This window comes from Gossypium arboreum, chromosome 3 (genome assembly GCF_025698485.1).
Source record: "Gossypium arboreum isolate Shixiya-1 chromosome 3, ASM2569848v2, whole genome shotgun sequence".
In the NCBI taxonomy this organism is placed as follows: domain Eukaryota; kingdom Viridiplantae; phylum Streptophyta; class Magnoliopsida; order Malvales; family Malvaceae; genus Gossypium; species Gossypium arboreum.
In genome coordinates this window covers 135,796,528-135,817,647 of record NC_069072.1, presented here as the reverse complement: position 1 = coordinate 135,817,647, position 21,120 = coordinate 135,796,528, and the positions used below count along the sequence as shown (strand labels likewise).

The window sequence follows — 21,120 nt, the reverse complement described above, 5'->3', positions numbered from 1 at the left end:
TATTCATAAGGGAAATATCTAAACAAATGTTCAGCTCATTTCGGTAGTGTGGTTTGTTCGATCTTTTGCATTCTGAGATAATCTTCACAACGAGGTCAATAGGCTGAACTCAGGAATTGGGTATAGTATGAGAAACAAATGAGCCATTTGACTTTTAAACTCTCGTATATTCACCAAAGTTAGTACAAGCCAAAAATGTCCACTGCTACATTGCTCTCTTTTATTAGTCTTTCTTACTAATCAAAGGATGAGTTACATGTTATTCCCTAAATCACTGAAGCCTTGGTTTGACACGCCGACCGTTAACATCAGAACCATCCAACGATCCTTCTTTCCGATATCCACAAGAAATAACAGAATGCTCCCCGATTTTCGCAACATATTGCAGCAGTTCAGCAAGAACACCCGGGCAGCTTTCCTTCAAATACTCGAATCCATCTGTTTGCATCACAGCTGAAACCAATGCAACAATTTTGTCATTTCTCACAATGTCCTAGGTATACAAAATTAATTAAAAAGTACTTTTTTTAAGGTAAAAATATCATCCATGATATGTAACAATAAATTAAAAATACATTTTTCCAAATTGAAAAAATGAGAGAATTAGAGAGATGCAAGTTAATGAGAGAATTAGAGAGATGCAAGTTAAGGGTGCATATTTATGCGATCATGTACTTCTTTTAGAATTTTAATTTAGTTTCTCATTTTTCAACACTACTATGCTAAGCATGAAAACAAAATTGTTTTCTCTCTCAATTTTCTTTCCTACCAGGCAGACTGACGGGAAAAAAATCTTTCTATTTTTCTCACCCTAGCAAGAAAAGCATAAGATTCTTGGTAGAAACATAGAAAGATGGAAAATATTAAGGGTATAATAGTGCAATGATCAAGCAATGAAGTAGGGACATGATTACCATTGGATTAAAAAGAATCCGTCTATACCCCATACTCATATTTCCTACCAAGAAAAGCCTAATAGGTGCAGGCAGCAGTGAAGCAATGTGGATCCAACAGTCCTTACCTTTTAAATTCTCTGGCAATGCAATGAATTTTAAGCATACACCTTTCAAATGCAAACAGTTGTGCTGTTCTGCCAAGGCTAATGTAGTTGCAACTGTGTTTATTGTAACACCCTCACAAAGTTTAGCCTCACAAAGCAATCTCATCCTCTCAAGCGCATAACGGTCAGCAGCGGCAAGCAGATGCTGAGCTACAAGCGTAGAAGCCCATTTAGAAGTTGAACCCATGAGCTCTTCCATGTCTGGTAAGGCATCCCAGTAAATGAAATGGAGCAACGCCTGCAAACATTCAAACACAGTAATAAGAAGATGCATACTATAGAACACTTACCAAGTCACCTTGGGAATCCTCACAAAAGGCTCCGCAAGTTTTTATTATGCCTAGGAAAATTTTAAAGATCAGAGAATGCTATGTTAATGTTTAGTCAGAAAGAAAAGACAAGAGTTGAACATTGGTTCATTATAAGGTGAGACCAAAGCAGGGCCAATAATCTCATGACATGGATCTGCTTCCATATTCCAACTCCATGTGCACCAAGTAGAAGGAAGCCATGTTGTCATCTGTATCAAGCTTCCTTATTCCAACTCCATATGTTTCATTGCATTTTATCCACTATCATGCACATTAAGCAACATTTAGAAATTAAAAGACATTAATGTGAGGAAATATCTAACACTTAGGACAATCAGTGCCCGATGTTACAAGTAAACAGCAGGATTCACTCATCCAAAAGCAGGATCCTCAATGCATCTAGCAGAAGCACTGCTGCAGACAGCTGAGAAATTTCATCAAAACACTTTAGAGTATATGATCATGAAATCCATGTCAGCTTAAATTATACTTGATAGTATTCCACTAGTTCAATAGGTTGTGCAAAAAGAAGAGGCAATTAGAAAGGAAGCAAAAGAGGACAGTAAACCTTAACCGAGGTTAGGAAGAATTATGTACAGGAGCACCGCCATAGGAGAGGAATCCCGATGTAGACTCCTGTATAAGTCATCCTGTATGGCACCACAATTACTCAACTAACAAAAAGAACCAACAGACCTACCTCTTCCTATGAACCTTGCTATACCACCCAAAAACATGCTCATTACGAACACACATTATAAGTTCCTAAGAGACACAGAACACCTTGAAGAAAGTTCAGAAACAACCATCATGTTCTGCTCCTAATCGCAATAATTTGTGCTTCTAATTGCAAGACAAGGTAAAAATTTAAAAAACTCTGAGATTTATGATATGCCATCAGAAAGACAAATTTCGCACAAGATCACAAACCCTGAACCAGAATCGTACATACAATAAAACCAATTCAATCTAGCAAAATTCACAATAAGACATCTACCTCAGTGAAAACAACCTTCTCTTTCTTGATACCTATTACCCTTAAGCTTGCACAAGAGAAAACGACGATTGTGATGCTTGAGTTCTATGTACTATCTATGGGAACTAAAGAACACACTAGCAATGGCAACGAAAAGTCAGGTAGCATTCTAATGAGCCAAGTTGCATTCCAATGAGCCTTCACCTCACCGTCTACATGTAAAATTTCTAATAACTAGACAGCACTGCAGCAAAAGAGTGCTAAGTAAAGGGAAAAAAAAAACTTCCAACAATTCTGGTTATTTGTTGCTTCTTAGGTACTGATATTAACCATATTCTTCATTTCATTCAAATCTAATTTGACCTTTATGAACGTCCAAGAGCTAACAAAAGAGCTGGGGAAAGAGAATGGTAGCATAAACATCATCCTAGTTCCAAACACTGAAAATAGATGGAAAGACAAACGTACAGAAAGAAATTATCACAAAAAACAGAACTAGCTGAAGCTAATGCAAATAAAAATCCTAAGCATCTGTAAAGTTAAAAGCCGATCTAGTTTTCAGCAAGATTACGAACTTGCTCAATAGACCAGATAAAGGGATGAAAGGAATAATATGAAAATAAGATTAGATCAAGGAAGGATGAGAACCTTGAACACAGGAGCTTCCATATCTTCTACTCTAATGGACTGCGTGTTCTGGTCCTTCAATGGACCAAAAAGTTGTGCCCTGAATACAGGTGAGCGGGCAGCGAGGATCAACTTGTGGGCATCAAATATTTCCCCATCAACTTCAAATTTCACATCAGCTCCCTTCCCACTTTCTAGTAGCTTCCCAAAATGCTGACCAATATCAGAAGGTGGAGCTGTAATAGAATAAATTTTAGGTCCCTCTGTATGGGACTTAACTACACCAACACAACAGCGAATTGAAAGGCAATCATCTTTAAGGTAGTCTGACGTCTCTAGAAGAGTTCTTTTGAAAAAGCGTTTATAACCCCTGCAACAAAGGACATGACAACCATTTAATGATGTTTTAACACAAAATGATAAAGAAGAGGCATGAATCAAAATTACTGAGTTACTACAACAGACCACTATAGCAAGGTAAAAAATGACTGTTTACAGATATTTGATTGGTTCAGCAAAGAGTTCCACAAAATTCCAGATTGCAAAAAAAAAAAAAACCCAGAAATAAGACCACTAAAACGTGAATGCACTGATAAGCGTTTGGTTTATTCATACATTAATAGTTCTTCCAACCACAGATTAATAAATTTATTTTGATTTTTTTTTTTTAAAAAAAATCGTTCTAGAGTTGAAACAAACCATAATAAGTCAATGTAAAAGTCTAGATCTTCCTATCTAGAACCTAAAAGGAAGCCAGCGTGCAACTTAACTTCATTTCAACCTAGTTCCCCCTCAATAATTCATTAGGTTTCCCGAGACTATAGGCAGAGAAAACAACTGAAATAGAAATTCCATAACTCGCCTCATAGATGTAACTGCAAGTGCGTAACTTAATCTCAATGAAAACTTTCAACAATAATTATCTAATTCAAATTTTCCAGTCCCAATTCAAATTATCAAGGCAGAAACAAAATATAAGAAAAAGGCAATAAAAGTAGTACTACAACACAAGGAAACATCACAACCAAACTCACCACATGCTCCCACGATACTTAAGTGTATAAGGCCCGCTCTCAAGCATCCTCCCAAAATGGCTATGCACCTTGTGATGATCTTTCCCACTCTGGTCCAAAAGGGTCAACTCAAAGAGCGCTCTTACATCCGTTCCTTCACTTGCCAAAGCAATAAAAAGAGAAACGTAGGTAGCATTATCTTCAGCGCTCTTTCCATCCGGGTAAAAATAAATGGCCCACTCATAGCCCCCCACCATAAACGTATCGGAAGCCATGTATTTACCCACTCCCATGCCTTTGGCAAGGGAATAGCCCTTGATCTTGAACTCATGGGACCCATTCACCGTCTCAGTCCGAGACGTAGATGAGGTTGAAGAAGAAGTAGGGGAAGAAGAAGTAGAGGGTTTAGGAAGTTCTCTGTGAAAGCTAATTGTGCCCATTAACTGCGGAAGCCTGAATTCGGGATCTTGACGATCTGGGTATTATTATTCTTGGTTGAAAACGAATTCGAAACGGGTAATCGCTTAATATTTACAATTCTTTTGGATTAATTGGGAATTAAAACCAGAAAAAGGGTTTTCGGGAAAGGCAACCGAGATTTTTGAAGTACGAGTCTTCTTTTTCCTTTCAGAAATCGAAGAACCGGGTTTTCCTTGTTTTGGTCGGAATTGAAATGGGTAAGAACTGAATCAGGGTTTTATCGATCGAATTCTCGTAAATTCGAATCAGTAATTAAGAACCCTAATTTGATTAAGAAAACTTCGAAATCGGAAGAGAATATCAATAACCAAATACGGAAATAGATTAAATTCCAAATGAAAAGAACTTGAAATTCCAGAAATCGAAAGCGAATTTTCAAACAAGATCGATAAAATTTGCAAATTCAAAAAATGAAAAGGGGGAAATTGAGAGAGATGAATAAGGCTGTTTTTTTTTTTTTGTTTGTTTGATGAAAGCGTGACGGCAAAGTTGAAAAAAAGTTGAAGAAATAAAAAAAAGGTGATATATTTGTGAATGGCACACACTTTTAAATAATGGAAGCAAAGCAAGGAACCTTGCTTGAAGTTTCCTTTCTCGAAGAAAATGATAATCAAAAGTTTGGTTTTTGGTTTTAGTGTTAGTTTTCATCTGTTCATTGATTTTGGTTTTTCTTGGGCTAAGGAAAGTAGGCCTTCATCATCTTATCCTCACAATCCAATTCCCTACATTCACGCCGGGTAAGATGACGGGCGGTAGAGTGTAGTGTGTTGTGTTTTATTTTTTTATCTCACATTATATTATTATTACAGTATTTAATTTTATTATCATCGTTATTTTTACACTAATTACGGGTAAATGCGCCGCTCATTCAAACTCACTCTTAATCTACAATTTCCAATTCAATTATATAGGTTAGTCATATAGAGCTGAATTTGTTACTTGTGTATTGAGTCTTAACTCGATTGGCATGGACATTGTTATCAATGTAGAAGGACATGGGTTGTATTATCCTCCTATTTTAGGTTGGGAGGGGACTATGGTAGTTCTAAACATTATTTTTAAAAGAGCAAACATAATCAAAACCTATAATGAGATTATTAAAAAAAAATCTTGATGTGTAGAGTCAAATAATAAAATTTAAATTTATTTGAGTTTATTCAAGAGATTTAATCTTATTTTCTAATAATTTATCGTCATTTTAAAAATTAAAATATTTTAAACTTTGAAAAACAATTATTATTTTATTCATCATTAATAGAATAAAATACCCAACAAATAAATCTAAAATCATTAGAAGCACGTAATTAAATAACTATTTAATTAACCATGACTAATTATGAGAAGTCACACATTCATCTAAAATAAAACTCGAATCCATACATTTACATAAAATTTTAAATTTCACCATCGAGTCAAAACTTAGATGATAAAAATATTTGATCCTTATCTCCATTTTTATCTACAAGGTTGGGTTTTAATTTTTGTGATTGGTTTAATGGTTAAAAGATGTTCTTTTGTATAATTCATTTAAATTTAAGTTTTAAGGAACAAATTATAAGACTTTTATTTGAACAGTTCTTAGATACTACTAATATTCAAATTATATCGTAAAAATAATCTATCATGCTTTTACAGTTTTAATATTCACACGAGTTAATTTCACACTAATTTATTTTAAATCCATATGGATATTATAATACTAACATCATTACTCACGTTGAGTGATCACAATTAAAAGATACGATAACTAGTTTTAGTATCAATTGATGTAGAACTATGTAAAACTATACCTTAAAGTTAATTATTAAAGTTAGAGAGTCTAAATCCATATATACCCCACTAAAAATTTCATGCTTTGTTATATAATATTTAAATCTCACACCTTACAATTGGGTATGTACCTGATTGATTGGAGATTAGGTTGACTTATCAATTTTAGAGGTCTACTCTCGTTTTTAAAATTGTTTAATTTTGTTATTAATTTATGTACCATAAATAATTTTAAATTTTATTTATGTACTTTAATTTGATTAATTTAATCAAAATGACAATGATTAAATATGCCTTACCAAGTGAGATTTAACAAAAAGAATAAATTTCAAAACTACATATAAATTTTGATCCGATATAAAATATTATACATTAATTTTTATATGATTCAATTTTCATAAAATTACTAACATAATTATCAATATAACATCATTTTAAGTTTACATATGGCTTACACAACTAATTATATTTATTTATTATGAAAAACTGATTTATTTATTTAAATGTACAAAATGATTTATAACAAAGATTTCATCAAGTTCATGTATCAAATTGCACATTCAATCAAAATTCATATATAAATTCTAAATTTATCCCTTTTAAAAAATAATAAAATTAATATTAACCTTTAATCAAAACTAAAATTTTAAAATACTGAAAAAATTACAACCATTTTATCTTAAATTTATTTATTTGTAATATATGGGCTCTTCCACCACTTCATCTATGGTTCATTTCCAATTATTTAATGACATTTTAACAAAGTTTTCATGTTATTGACATATAATTTTGATAAATTCTTTTATCCTGAACCTGGAACTTTATCTCGAATCTCGAATCTCAAACCTTAATTTGAGGTTTAAAGTTCGAAATTCAAAATAAAAGAATTATCTAAATTATATATCAATGAAAAAAAATATAAAATATTATTAAATAATTGAAAAAAAACCTATAAATAATATAATAAAAAAGTCCATAAAATAATATTCCATCTACACTTCCAACTAAAATTTGACTTATGAAATTAAAGGCAGGTGATCATCACATCAAATTTGAAAATTTGACATTCTGTCTTGCTTTAAATTCAGAGTACAAATGTTTGATTTTTCAAAATCCAGAAATTCATATGTACCGCATGTTATTAAAAATCCCAAAAAAAAAGCTCTTGCTTCCTGAAAAAGGCAATAGACTTAATTATTGGTTTAAACAAACCAACAAATGCATGGCCCTAAATTTATTTTCATTAAAGTGTTTCGGAATTTAAACCTAACTTAATAGTTTGATAGTTAATGGTGTTTAATATTTTAGGTATATCATGAATTTGAGTCATATTAATCGTATTTATTATTTAAGTTTTACTCTATTATTATAATTAAAAAAAACTTTGAAATTTTCTATATATATATAAAAAAAAATTAAACACAGATCTGCATATACATAAAAGATTCCTCATCTATCTACTGGTTCTAAAAGTGTCACAGGCCATTCTCTTCATCTACCAACACAATAATTGCTTCTCAATGCCCTTTTTCATGGTGAATGATTGGAGTTTCTATAATTAAATAAAACATAATCAACAATTTAGATCTAATAATTCTCATTTTCATGTATATTATCTTACTATAATTCATTTTTTTATAAAGAAACAACAAAAATGTGATTACATTAAAATAATTTATCATTAAATAATATCAATAAAATAGTCAATATCTGATTTGAGTAATTTTTTTGCCAAAATCGAGGCTTCAATAAAAATTTACAATTTTAGCCATATGATCAATAATTTTATTGTAGTATCTGGAAATATGTTAAAAACGTACTCTCCAAACACGACTCAAAAAATGATGAATCAATCGCAGCTCCAATATTCTACTATTTGTCACACCGCTAGCTAAAATAGTTTCCGCTATCAGAGCATTATCACACGCCACCATTCATTTCATATATATATAATTTAAAAATATTCGTATATTTATATTATATTAATATATTTTTTTTAACTATTCTTAATTAAGTTAATATTATTTATCATTACTTATTTATAAATCAATAAAAATTACATATAATAAAATTTTTAATAAAATTTTTAAAATAAAATTAATATTGTATGCCGTTATGCTTAATTTTCTCTTGGTGTATATGAACAGCTTCATTTGGATTTAATTAGAGCTTCTGTTGCTGAAGTCAAAATCTAATAATATATTACATGAATGACACAAGCTCCCCATTTTTTATCTAAAAATTTTGAAGTATGGCCATTAATTTAAACTTTTCTCTTGGTGGCACTAAAGGGTCCCAAAATCTATTTTCCTCCACTCATAACATATCCCTATCTGTTCTTCAAAGGCCAACAACTCCTCTCTATCAACTTATTTTATACTTGTAATATAAAATTTTCACTTCACTCTGTTCCTCTTTGTCTCCTTCCTTTCTCCCTTACAGCCAATCTCCTCAATACCCCATTTTTCTGGTTCCTTTTTCAAGCCATTTTACAGGCACTTCCCAGGTCAGTTTTCTTTTTATCTCAGTGTTATTTTTTGCTTGATAATCTTGTGCTTCACATTATGCACTTATGGTTAATGACTTTATGATAACATGAAGCTATATTCTATATGTGAAGTTGGTATATGTATCAAAGTGACATTATAAGTTCTCTTTTAGATTCTTTGTTTTGAACCCAGACTTGTTGGAGCTTGAACCAGATAAACTAAACCATGGGTTCATCTTTGCCCAATAAGGTTTCAACCTCTAACTCTAAAGTGTTTTCTTATGTGAACCTTTTTAGAAGGGCTGTAACTTGACTGGTCCCCCACTAGCCATTGAAAAATGAGAACCAATGAAGTTTTTCCTATGGATAAAGCATAAGTGGTTGGGATTTGGAGCTTTGGATCAGCAGCACCATATCTATTAAGCTGAAGATTGTGAATATAGATTCTTTTCTTTTTACTACTTATTTGCTAAATAATGTAGTATTAAGACTGCTTGAAACTAAAACAAGCTAGGTTCTAAAAGTACTGCTTGAAACTAAAACAAGCTAGGTTCTAAAAGTTAAGATAATCCTTGTGGCCCACGATTTGATCTGACCATGATAATTTGGTAGAGTTGAACAGGTAAAAAAAAGTTAAATTCTGCTATTAGTCCCTGTACTTTTTGAATATTGAAATTTTTTTCTTGACCAATCAGTAACAGTTAAATTTGTTAAGTTAAATTCAATTACTAGTATTGTACTATGCACAGCTGTAGATCTAATCCATATTCTCCATTGGATCATTTTAAGTCCCTATATTTTTTAAAATTTTGAAATTTCAATATTGACATAAATGATAATAGTTATTTTAAGTCCATATGTTTGCCGCGTCAAATTTTGGAAATAGTTGAACTTAACTTAATAAATTTAATAGTTATTGTTTGGTGAGGACTGAAATTTTAAATTTTGAAAAAGTATAGGGACTAAATCTACAACTTTCATAAAGTACAAGGACTAATGGCAAAATTTAACCTAAAAAAGTGGTCTTTTATGTACTTTCCATTGTTCATTTCATTTTTTTTTTTGGTATAAAGGACAGAGGAATAGGAGACTGAGTTGAAGATGGTTCTAACTCCACACTTGTTGAATGCCACCTTTTAATGATGACTACATGAACTAATTGGATTAAACCTTCATATGTATATATACATATATGCATGTATATATGTATACCATCTTAGTTGAAAATTAGGCCCTTTCTTCTTCCGTAATCTGAATTCAAACATTGATTCTATGCCATTGCTGTTATATTTGAACACCTTAGTGTATTTTCAGTTCTAAAATTATAGTTCTTGACCTTCAAATTTTCTACTTTTTTCTTTCTTTTGTATAATATATTGAGAATTAAGGTCTTTTTTATACTTTATTTGATATATTTTAGTTGGGAGAAGGGGAAAATGGCACAGCTTTTAGCACCCTCAACTCAATGGCAAATGACACTTCCAAAGACCTCAACCTATGGAAGTCCCATTGCAACAAAAATGTGGAGTTCTCTGGTACTGAAACAGAACAAGAAAGGAGCTGCTAAAAGCTCTGGCAAGTTTAAAGTGGTTGCCTTGTCTGAAAACAGCACTGTCAACAGGCTAGAGAACTTACTAAACATGGACGTCACTCCATACACCGACAAGATCATTGCTGAATACATTTGGTACATTATCTTTGCTAACACATTTATCTATGTTTCAAGTAACACTTACACATATCTATGTTCAAATGTTAGATTAAAGGTGGCAATTTTCCTCAATATCTGCTGTTTCTGCATTGAAACAGGATAGGAGGCAGTGGACTCGATATGCGTAGCAAGTCCAGGGTAAGAAATAAACTACTAAAACTAAACTTGTATGATTCTCAATCTGGTGTTTGGTTTTTTTATTATGTTTCTTTGGTCCTTCTTACAATTTGCAGACAATATCAAAGCCAGTTAAACATCCCTCTGAGCTTCCCAAGTGGAACTATGATGGATCAAGTACTGGACAAGCACCCGGTGAAGATAGTGAAGTTATCTTATAGTAAGCCCTTTTGAAATGTAAAACATTCTTTATTGCTTGTTATCATCAAAACACCATTTTGACTTAAAAACTTCATCCAGCCCTCAAGCAATCTTTAAGGACCCTTTCCGAGGAGGTAACAATATCTTGGTAAGTACTATCCAAGGCTTGTAAGTAAATTAATTGTTGAAAGTTTTGTAAGTAAATTATATGGTGTGGTTAATGTTTACTTTTGTGTTTTACAAAGGTAATTTGTGATTCATACACACCAGCTGGTGAGCCTATTCCCACAAACAAGCGCCACCGTGCCGCTGAGATTTTCAGTAACAAGAAGGTGGTCGATGAAGTACCATGGTACGAATCATTTTATTTCATTTATCTTATTCGAAGGAAATGCCCTCATGTTATTGTACCTTTCTGTTTAGGTTTGGTATTGAGCAAGAGTACACTTTACTTCAACAAAATGTGAAATGGCCTTTGGGATGGCCTGTTGGAGGCTATCCTGGTCCTCAGGTAATCACATGACTCAATTTTATACGACAGTAAAACGGTTGTAATGGTTTGTAAATCCATGTAATAACATGGCTGTTTGATTCCAAATGCAGGGTCCTTATTACTGTGCAGCTGGTGCTGACAAGTCATTTGGGCGTGATATCTCAGATGCTCATTACAAGGCTTGCTTGTATGCCGGCATTAACATTAGTGGTACCAACGGGGAGGTTATGCCAGGCCAGGTGTGCTGCTTTCGAGTCCTCACCTTGCTATCGAAAATGAAGTATCATTACATCCATGCTTGTTTGTTCATTAGTTATCACCATTTGATTCTGTAAATTACCATGCAGTGGGAGTATCAAGTTGGTCCAAGTGTTGGTATCGAAGCTGGAGATCATATCTGGTGTTCTAGATACATTCTCGAGGTATTTCTTCGTTTAAATGAATTCAAGCAGTGTAAAACAGTTTTAACATTAATCATATGTTAATTAATCTGATAACTTACCGATACTTTACTATATTCTTACAGAGAATCACTGAACAAGCCGGTGTTGTACTCTCCCTCGATCCTAAACCAATAGAGGTAACATAAAATTTCGCAATGTTGGGTTCTTACTATTAGTCCATCAGTGTGTTTTCTCAATTCATTTTCCTATTGCTAGGGTGACTGGAATGGTGCTGGATGCCACACAAATTACAGGTAACCTTTTTCTTAAGTTTTATTTTGGTAAAACTTATATGGTATCACCTTGAATTACAACAATACAAATTTTGTAACACAGTACTAAGAGCATGAGGGAAGATGGAGGCTTCGAAGTTATAAAGAAAGCAATCCTGAATTTGTCGCTTCGCCACAAGGAGCATATCAGTGCCTATGGTGAGGGAAACGAAAGAAGACTGACCGGAAAGCATGAAACGGCCAGCATCAACACGTTTTCATGGGTATGTTCCATGAGATACCTTTGCCTTGTGATGGAAGCCATTGACACTTTGTATGCCTTCTTTAATGTTTATAACAATTTTCATGATCGAACTTGTAGGGAGTGGCTAATCGCGGTTGCTCAATCCGAGTTGGGCGTGACACTGAGAAGAATGGAAAAGGTATTATCATCAATAAAAATTCTGCCTTCTAACAACCAGATGAATGATTAATGAACTTGTGAGCTTCAGAAAGACCGGACCGACAAACAAACGTCCCGATGAGTTACAAGAACTAAATGAACTAGAGACTTATGTTTATTATTTCATTGTTTGTTTGTTAGGTTACTTGGAAGATCGGCGTCCGGCATCGAACATGGACCCATATGTTGTGACAGCATTGCTGGCAGAAACTACACTATTGTATGAGCCAACACTTGAAGCTGAAGCACTTGCTGCTCAAAAGATTGCTTTGAATGTCTAAATTAAAGCAGTTTAGCTTTATTCATAGAGATGGTTTTCTATTTTATTTTCAATTAGGCTGGGTTTTAGGGAAGATCTGGCCTAAAATAAGTATTGGCTTGTTGAATGGTTCTCAAATGGATTGTATTGTAAATTAAAATCAATGGTGTTATCACTCATCTTCTATCTTTTGTTATTGGATATTCACCTTGTTTTTGTGTTCTTTTTCAATTTTTTTCATTATCATAGCATTTTCCATTCTTTATATATAATGAGATACAAACATGATAAAATGAAATATGAAATATTTTGACTGACCAAAATAATTTTTTTAAAATAAAAATTTAATATAATAACTTTTTAAAAAATCGTGGTTGATATATGTTGGATTTAATGTTTAATAATTGAATTTGACCTAATTAAGAAGGTTGAGGGATATGTTGATACTCGAATTTGATCACTTGTATTTGATATCAAATATTGAGATTTTAGTTCTGTTAATGTATGACCTTAGCTCGAAAGTTTTATCCATGTAGGACTACGTTACTCTTATAACAACCAAAGATGCAACTTAAGTATATACCAATGAGGTATCTCCTTATTGGTCAAGTCTTAAAGAACAAAACAATTACAAATAGTATAAGTGTGCCTCTTTGTTGATAGGTCAAGCTTTTACAATCGAAGGGTTCCAAATGGTATGAGTGTGCCTTTTTATTGATAGGTCAAATTTTTACAATCAAACGGTTATAAATAATAAAACTGTACAGATGGTTATAAATGATATAAGTATACAATCTACACACGATCAGATGGCTATAAAAAATATAAGTGTACAACCTACACAAGTCTATCTTCTATATATATATATATATAAAAGGTTCAACTCTACCTAAAACTATTAAAAGGATTCACAAAATATTTTTAGTTTAAAATATTAAATTTTATTAAAAATATTTAAATTTTGATATATAAAATTTTTGTTAAAATTTTAATTTAATATTTATAACTATTAACTCCTTATATAATTAAAAAAGTCAGTGTGTTACTCAATTGTTATACATAAAAAGTCGAACTTGCATACAAAATTTTCATAATGCTCAAATTATTGTACATTTGAAAGAAGTTACTTTTTTTTTCTTTAACTCAAGATTGTTGACATAATGAACTTTGCCGAAAACCATCCAAGAACCACATGGTTTTTCTCCAATTTTTGGTGGGATTGTTAGAGATCATATGAGTTAGCTCAAGGAGCAGTTAGTCTATTGTAGTCTAGCAAATTGATGCAGTTGATACAGCTAACAATTTGTTAAAGAGTGGTTATTCAAAACTCTATATATACATAGTGTTATCAATGTAGAAAGTCAAGTATTGATTCAATTTACAACAGAAAAGAAAATCAGTTTCTCATAACAATTCTTCTTTCTTTTATGTGTTAAACATTACCTAGTTTTTAACATGGTATCATTCACCAGTTGAATTCTGGACCTCTGGCTACCATGACTTCCGCCAATTCAGCCTCCGGTGAGCCTGTTTTCGCTGTGTTCGCTGGTGATCGCGTCACTAATTTGTTTCCTCGGCATGAGGTCATCAAACTCGATGATGGCACATACATTCAATCGCACAAACAGGTAAAGTTAATTGTTGATGGTTATGGTTTAACTGGATTTCTAGATGGAACTTTACTTCCTCCATTGAGGTTCATTCAAACACAAGACGGAACTCTTGCTCCGAATCCGTCAGCCTGGTGTTCACGTAGCAGGATAGGCTCCTTACTTCGTGGCCTTGTCCACCGTCAATCCTTCACTTCAATCCTCCTTCACAGATGCTTGCATGGCTTGCGATGTGTAGACCACGGCTATAAACATTTTTGCGGCTGACACTAGTGCGAAGCAATCGAAGATCCGCCATGAACTCTATTCTTTCAAGAAAGGTAATCATTCTATTAAAGCTTATGTTTCCCGAATCAAGACCTTATGTGCCCTTCTAGAAACTTCTGGCTCTCAACTCTTTGAAGAGGAGGAGGAGACTTTCACTCTGGTTGTAAAGCCTGCCACTATCCGAGTTATTTTATCTATTGCTGTTTCCAGGGGATGACCACTTCGACAGGTGGACGTTAATAGTGCTTTTTTAAATGGGGATCTTGATAATGAAGTATTCATGCAACAACCTCCGGGTTATGTTCAATGTGATTCGACTGGCAAAGCTGTTGTGTGCCGCCTAAAGAAAGCCTTATATAGTCTTCGTCAGGCTCCCCGTGCGTGGTTTGAGAAGCTGAAGAATTTTCTAGTATCTGTTGGCTTCGTAATGTCCAAGTCTGATGCATCTTTGTTTGTTCGAATCAAGTTTGGATCTACTCTATATGTTCTCATGTACGTTGATGACATTATCATTACTGGAAGCCTGTCTGCCTCTATAGAATGGTTTGTTCAGCTGTTAAATGATGAGTTTTCGCTTAAAGACATGGGCGATCTTCACTATTTTCTTGGGATAGAAGTTATTCGTTCTTCATCTGGGTGTCTTCATCTGTGTTAGAAGAAGTATATCTGTGATATTCTTGACTGGTGTTCGATGACCAACACAAAGAGTGTTCATACACCAATGGTTAGCTCGTCTACCATGTCTAAAGATGATGGTGAACGTCTAGAGGATCCGACGGAGTACAGAAGTCTTGCTGGTGCATTACAGTATGTTGCCCTTACTCAGCCAGATATTACGTATGTTGTAAACCGAGTCTGTCAGTTCATGCATAATCCTACTACTGTTCATATGACTGCCCTAAAACGCGTTTTACACTATTTGTGTGGCACGCTTGATTTTGGGATTGTTTTGTCATCCGTCTGCTCGATTGTCGTTGGTTGGATATGCTGATGCCAACTGGGGATTGGATTTTGGGTATTATGTTTATTTTGGTCGCACTCCCGTATCTTGGTGCTCTAAGAAGCAGCAAGTGGTTTATCGGTCCACTGCTGAGGCTGAGTATAGAAGCCTTGCTACAGTCACAAGTGAAGTTACTTGGTTATTGTCACTACTTCGCGAACTACACGTTCAGTGTTGATATTCCTCATGTTTGGTGTGATAGCTCTGGTGCGGTAGCCGTCGCAGCCAACCCTGTCTTACATTCTAAGTTCAAGCACGTTGAGCTAGATTTGTTTTTTGTTCGTGAAAAGGTTGCTGATAGTTCTATTGAGGTTGGATAAGTTCCCGCGTGTGATCAAGTTGCTGATGTGCTCACCAAACCACTTTCAGTGGCATTTTTCACACGTTTTCAAAATCTTCTTCGGGTCTTGCCCGTTGAGAAGATGGATGAATGTTAGAGATCATATGAGTTAGCTCAAGGAGCAGCCAGTCTGTTGTAGTCTAGCAAACTAATGCAGTTGATACAGCTAGCAATTTTATTAAAGAGTAATTATGCAAAACTCGATATATACACAGTGTTATCAATGTAAAATGTCAAGTATTGATTCAATTTACAATAGAAAGAAAATCAGTTTCTCATAACAATTCTTCTTTCTTTTATGAGCTAAACATTACCTAGTTCTTAATAGGATTATTATAATCTCCCTTTATAAATTTATTTTCATAATCAAAATAAACATATAAATTTCATATTTAAATGAACTTCTTTTAAATATTTTAAAATGATTTTTTACATTGTAATCTTCCTTTATAAATTTATTTCTATAATTAAAATAAACACATAAATTTAATATTAAAATGAACTATTTTTATTCAATATTTTTTAAAAGGTTTTTTTATTAAAACATTTTTCACCTATTATAATAGGATATTGGAAGAAATTAAAAGAATTTTCACTTTATAACCTATCATGTATTTGCATCCTTCCAAAACGTAAAATAAGAGAAAAGATGGCAAACTTGATGAATTCTTGAAAAGCTCTCGAATCAGGAATCATGCAAAGAATGATGTCTGATGATGTTGTTCAGATAAAAACATGTCTCGACTAAAAAATGGGCTTAAATTAGTTTTTGGCAAATATATATAAGCGAGTTTGAGCAAAATTTTAGACTCATATTTTAAACTAAGCTTAAAAAAATATAAAATATATTAATATCATGCATAATCTCGACTCGACCTATGAATGTCTCTAATTTATAATAAACTCAACAATTATTAATCAAACAGGTTAAAAAAAACAATTACTAAGATCAGTTATGTCTCTACTTACTAAGATCAGTTATGTCTCTACTCCGACCCTATTTTCATGCACCTATATTAACTCCTCACTTCTTGATTTGTACTTAATATTTTTGTCTTCAACTTGAATTTCAATTTCGGTCTAGACTCAACCAACTTCAAAATATTAAGTAGTATTTTATATTATATTTGTTTTTATAAAATTATAAATATATGTTTCATTCTTACGGATAACTAAATATGTATTATGAAATAGTGTAAATTTAATACATATGGTAGTAATTTAAATATATAAAAACATTGACAAAACTAAAATATCAAACATATATAGTACAAGAAGATCCTAATGTAAGGGATGAGTATGGTGCATTTTTAAAGGGTGTCATCAATTACTTGAAAGTAGTTAATGTTTGAAACTCGCATAATTCTTACATATTTGAATATGGGTTATTTTTGCATGGTTGTTTGGAATTGAAGTAGCAGTTGTCTTTTTATGGACTTGTTAGAATGCCAATAAGACAACTCACCGATTGGTGAGGATAGTCTTATTATATGTAATCTATTCCTCTTTTGATGTTTCTCTAAGACTACGGGAGAACCGTCAACTTTCATTTTTCAAGATTGTTGGTTTGGTTTTGTGGAAGACTCCACCTTGGTCCATCATTAAAATATATATGTCGATGGTGCAGCTCAATCTAATACTGGGAATCTTGCGGGGGGCGGTATTGCAAGAAACCATGATAGTGCATGGTTAGGGGGATTCTCAATAAAAATAGGATAAGGATTAAGGAATAACGCTGAAAGCCGAGGTTCATGCTATCATGTTGGCATTGGAGTTTGGCAGAATATGTTAGTTGAATCAGATTCCCTTTTAGCTGTCAAGAAAGTCACGAGTGCTCTTAATATGCGGGATCCTTTTACTCCTACCATTTTGAGGTGTAAGTAGCTTATGTCACTGTTGTATGTAACATCGTCCACATTTTTCGAGAGGTAAATTGTTGTGTTGATTTCCTTACTGCTTGAGCTCTAAGGCGTGAGTTTGTAATGGAAAACATTGGGTCCCTTCTCCTACTCTCATGAGATTAATTAAGGACTATATTTTTAGAATAACAAGACCAAGAGCCTGCCGTCTGTAAGCGGTTAACCATTCGTTTTCTAAAAACAAGGTGATTTTATTTTAGGAATTAGTTTACTGCATTAAAATAATCTTCGTTAATTATTATTCAATTTTTACACATAAAAATCGAATTTAAGATGGTTGGCATAACAAAATTAGCTGAAAGCTAATCCAACGTCTAAAATGTTGAGCACTTATTAAAAAAATAAATTATAAAAATAGTCATTTTTGTTTACTCCAAATTATATTTCAATTACTTATGTTTGAAATATTATATTTTAGTCACTTATGTTATCATTTTGTTACGAAGTGGTCACTCTACTATTAAGCTCTATTACCTCTCTAATAGTGGTCCTATGTGATAGTCCAAATGAGTTTTAAATACTAACTTGGATGTTTAATTGCTGAGATGAACATAGATTTTTAATTAAATAAATTTAATTTGGACTGCCACATAGGACTACCACGTAATACTATCATTAGGGAAGTAACGGAGTTTAATGGTAAAGTAATCACTTCGTAATAAAATGATAACGTAAGTGATTAAAATATAATATTTTAAACATAAATGACTAAAATATAATATAGGATAATAAAAAATAATTATTTTTATAATTTACCCTTAAAAAATAAAAAAAAATTATCGGCTGGTTAAGAAATGTGGAAGATAAATTGGAATCCCTCGATGTTTGTTTCAAACGAAAATTTTGCTTCTCTAAGCAGTAACCATGTCAGAAAATCAGAAGCCTCAATCCCATCAAAACCTCTCTTCTTCACCTAATAAATCAATCCCAGAAATCGAAAGCAACGCCGCCTCTGATTTCTCGGGCCATCAAAGGGTCCGTTTCCCCAACCCACCCGACCTCACTAACCCTGACCCTTCTACCCTCCGAGATCAATGGAGGTACGCCATCCGGCAGTACAGTCGTTGGTACTCTCACGCCTGGGGCACTGCTATTCTTGCTGGGGTTTCCTTTTTCGCCCTCGGTTGGGTCATCAAAGGCTCTAATCCCCTCCCCTCTTTCAACTCCGACACAAACAAAAATGACTCCGACACTAACAAAAATGACAATAGCAAGTGATCTTCCAACCATCCTCAATCTTCTGGTCAGTTTGAGTTCCTTATGTTTTACTTTTTTTGGGTTTTAATAATTGCACCGCTTGAATTAGGTTTTCGTTTCTACTTTGGTTGTAATCTAAATCCAATTTGTCTGGGCTTTGAATATGATTCTATATTTCAACACCTGAATTGGTTTAGAATTTAAGCCAATTTACAAATTTTATTAATTTGTTTATTTCATAATTCATAGTTATAATCCACCTAAATTTGTTTAGTAGAATATTGGGTCAAAGCAGAATTTAGAGGTGTGCAGCAAAACATGCTGAATTTGCTCCAAGGACATCATTTTACTGCTGTCTTGCCCTAACTGGAATTGTCCGTTCTTCCGAGTTTTGACAACTTGTTTCTTTCTACACAGTGGATATGTTTGGTCACCACAACTGTTGAAGAGGCCATTTTGATCAGGAAGAAAAGACTGAAATTGGAAGAGATTGTAGTGTGTACTGGCATCATAGTTTTTGCTTCAGTTTTGTGCTAAGTGTCACTCACCAGATATTAATTATAAATGGAGTCTTTTTTAACCCTTTTGTTCATAGATGCTCTATCTTGTTACATATATTTATACAAGTTAACAGTTTTAGCTATCTGACATCTATTGACCAAGCAAGGTACCACACATGGAGCTTGCATTTTTCATAACTTATATAAATTACTATATAATTCTTGCATTACAGGCTCAGGTTGTATGTTATTTTTTGGATTTAAAAATGATCCTTGAAGCTGGAGCTTGTCTATTTTTTCCTGGATTCAATCAATAAGTCCTTTGTTTTTAATGGTTTTCTTCTGTTGCAAAGGATGGTGCATTCAGGTTTATGCTGTATGTATGCTGATCTGCATTTTATTCTTTTGTGTTCTTTCCCTGATGATGTTCAAATCGTTAGGAAGCTTGTCACAATACTTTTTAAAATGTTGTTGACATTCTATTTCAGTGTACTCTTTCCTCGGTGGAAAGTCTGTTGATGCTATCAAGAATCCTGCTAGTAAGAAGGATATGTCGACTTCAACTGTAGATCTTGGTAATGCAAATCTAAGTCAGAATTTATTAGAGGATAAATGTAAAGTGCATGCACACGCATACACTATATACACACATATATTTATATATAAATAAGATCACTCACTTAAAAGCTTCACCACCATGCCCCAAACATCTTTGCCACTAAGAATATAGGTGTGAGTTTTCCATCTTTTCAATCAATTCGATCAATTTTTTGAATTTAATGTATTTAACCAACAATCTCCAATATTAATTTAAATTATTGATTGAGTAGGCTTACACAACCTAATTGAATTAACGGTGCTCGATTAACCAATTTATTTTTTATATATTATGAAAATGTATTTAAATATATTTATAAATATATTAAAAATAAATCAAAATCATATATATTAAGTAAGTTAAGTTTGTGAATTAATTTTAATTGACTATGGGTCCCTTGGATGAATGTTTACTTTCAGTACGGTACATTTAGTTTTTTTTTTTGTCTAATGTTATAGTATTATTATAGTATCTAATATCACCATCACCATTATTTTTACACTAATCATAAGTAAACGTACTGTCCATTCAAAATGGTTCTAAATCAATAAAGCCGACATATTTTATCTGTAGCACCCCAAACCCGGCCCAGAAGTTATGGCCGGATCCGGCATGCCACATCAAAAACGTAAAAAAAAATTTCCATTCTAAGTCTAGAAAATCGTACTTGATGTTCAAAAGATTAATTCATTAAGGGTTAAAGTGAATGGAAGTCATGCACGGTAGGAAACCGTAAAAGAGGTGGTGAGTCTATCTGATCGCTTAAGTACCAACCTCCTTCGGATCCAATCCTAGACATGCATACCGCCATTGCTACACCTTAACGTCATGGATATTTCTAGGAAACCGATTCGATTAAGTCATTTTTAGGAAAAGTGATTAATTTTGAAAATACTTTCATTGGAAGCTTTGCTTGTTGTCGTGTTATTTTGAAATCAACTGTTGTTTTTGAAAACGCGCCTAAAGCTATCTAATTTCAACAGTTAAAATAAGTATTACCTATCTTAGTAATACATATTAAAACCATCAAAAATAAATAAGCGGCTTTATTACATTTAAAAGCCC

General features: G+C 33.1%; 3 protein-coding genes and 1 long non-coding RNA gene across 4 annotated transcripts; 3 read left to right on the top strand and 1 right to left on the bottom strand.

Moving 5' to 3' along the window:
• Positions 1-146: 146 nt before the first annotated feature.
• On the bottom strand, positions 147-5,165 carry LOC108475411 (BTB/POZ and MATH domain-containing protein 2-like). Its single transcript, XM_017777374.2, has 4 exons — positions 4,009-5,165; positions 2,996-3,344; positions 1,022-1,298; positions 147-453 (listed from the first exon to the last, which is right to left on the bottom strand). The coding sequence occupies exons 1-4, from the start codon at positions 4,425-4,427 to the stop codon at positions 272-274; spliced, it is 1,227 nt and encodes a 408-aa protein (XP_017632863.1). The 5' UTR covers positions 4,428-5,165; the 3' UTR covers positions 147-271.
• A 3,334-nt stretch (positions 5,166-8,499) lies between these two features.
• LOC108475410 (glutamine synthetase leaf isozyme, chloroplastic-like) lies at positions 8,500-12,827 on the top strand. Its single transcript, XM_017777373.2, has 14 exons — positions 8,500-8,743; positions 10,146-10,412; positions 10,535-10,574; positions 10,670-10,773; positions 10,854-10,902; positions 11,000-11,106; positions 11,178-11,265; positions 11,358-11,486; positions 11,595-11,669; positions 11,774-11,827; positions 11,907-11,944; positions 12,027-12,186; positions 12,285-12,345; positions 12,507-12,827. Exons 2-14 carry the CDS (start codon positions 10,162-10,164, stop codon positions 12,644-12,646), a joined length of 1,296 nt encoding a protein of 431 aa, XP_017632862.1. The 5' UTR covers positions 8,500-8,743; positions 10,146-10,161; the 3' UTR covers positions 12,647-12,827.
• A 5,797-nt stretch (positions 12,828-18,624) lies between these two features.
• On the top strand, positions 18,625-18,978 carry LOC108475309 (uncharacterized). The gene has a single exon (XM_017777276.1). It carries the CDS (start codon positions 18,625-18,627, stop codon positions 18,976-18,978), a length of 354 nt encoding a protein of 117 aa, XP_017632765.1.
• Positions 18,979-19,234: 256 nt separating this feature from the next.
• LOC108475451 (uncharacterized) lies at positions 19,235-20,155 on the top strand. Its single transcript, XR_001869976.2, has 2 exons — positions 19,235-19,833; positions 19,946-20,155. It is a non-coding gene; the product is annotated as an uncharacterized LOC108475451 (long non-coding RNA).
• Positions 20,156-21,120: the final 965 nt, after the last annotated feature.

Excerpts from the sequence above, each read along its gene's own strand:
- LOC108475309 (XM_017777276.1), top strand. The coding sequence starts at position 18,625 with ATGTCAGAAAATCAGAAGCCTCAATCCCATCAAAACCTCTCTTCTTCA.
- LOC108475411 (XM_017777374.2), bottom strand. The coding sequence starts at position 4,427 with ATGGGCACAATTAGCTTTCACAGAGAACTTCCTAAACCCTCTACTTCT. Across the intron at positions 1,299-2,995 it reads TGGAAGCTCCTGTGTTCAAG|GCGTTGCTCCATTTCATTTA; the intron begins GTTCTCATCCTT and ends GAATGTTTGCAG. Across the intron at positions 454-1,021 it reads ATTGCCAGAGAATTTAAAAG|CTGTGATGCAAACAGATGGA; the intron begins GTAAGGACTGTT and ends CATTGGTTTCAG.
- LOC108475410 (XM_017777373.2), top strand. The coding sequence starts at position 10,162 with ATGGCACAGCTTTTAGCACCCTCAACTCAATGGCAAATGACACTTCCA. Across the intron at positions 11,487-11,594 it reads GGGAGGTTATGCCAGGCCAG|TGGGAGTATCAAGTTGGTCC; the intron begins GTGTGCTGCTTT and ends ATTACCATGCAG. Across the intron at positions 12,346-12,506 it reads CACTGAGAAGAATGGAAAAG|GTTACTTGGAAGATCGGCGT; the intron begins GTATTATCATCA and ends TTTGTTTGTTAG.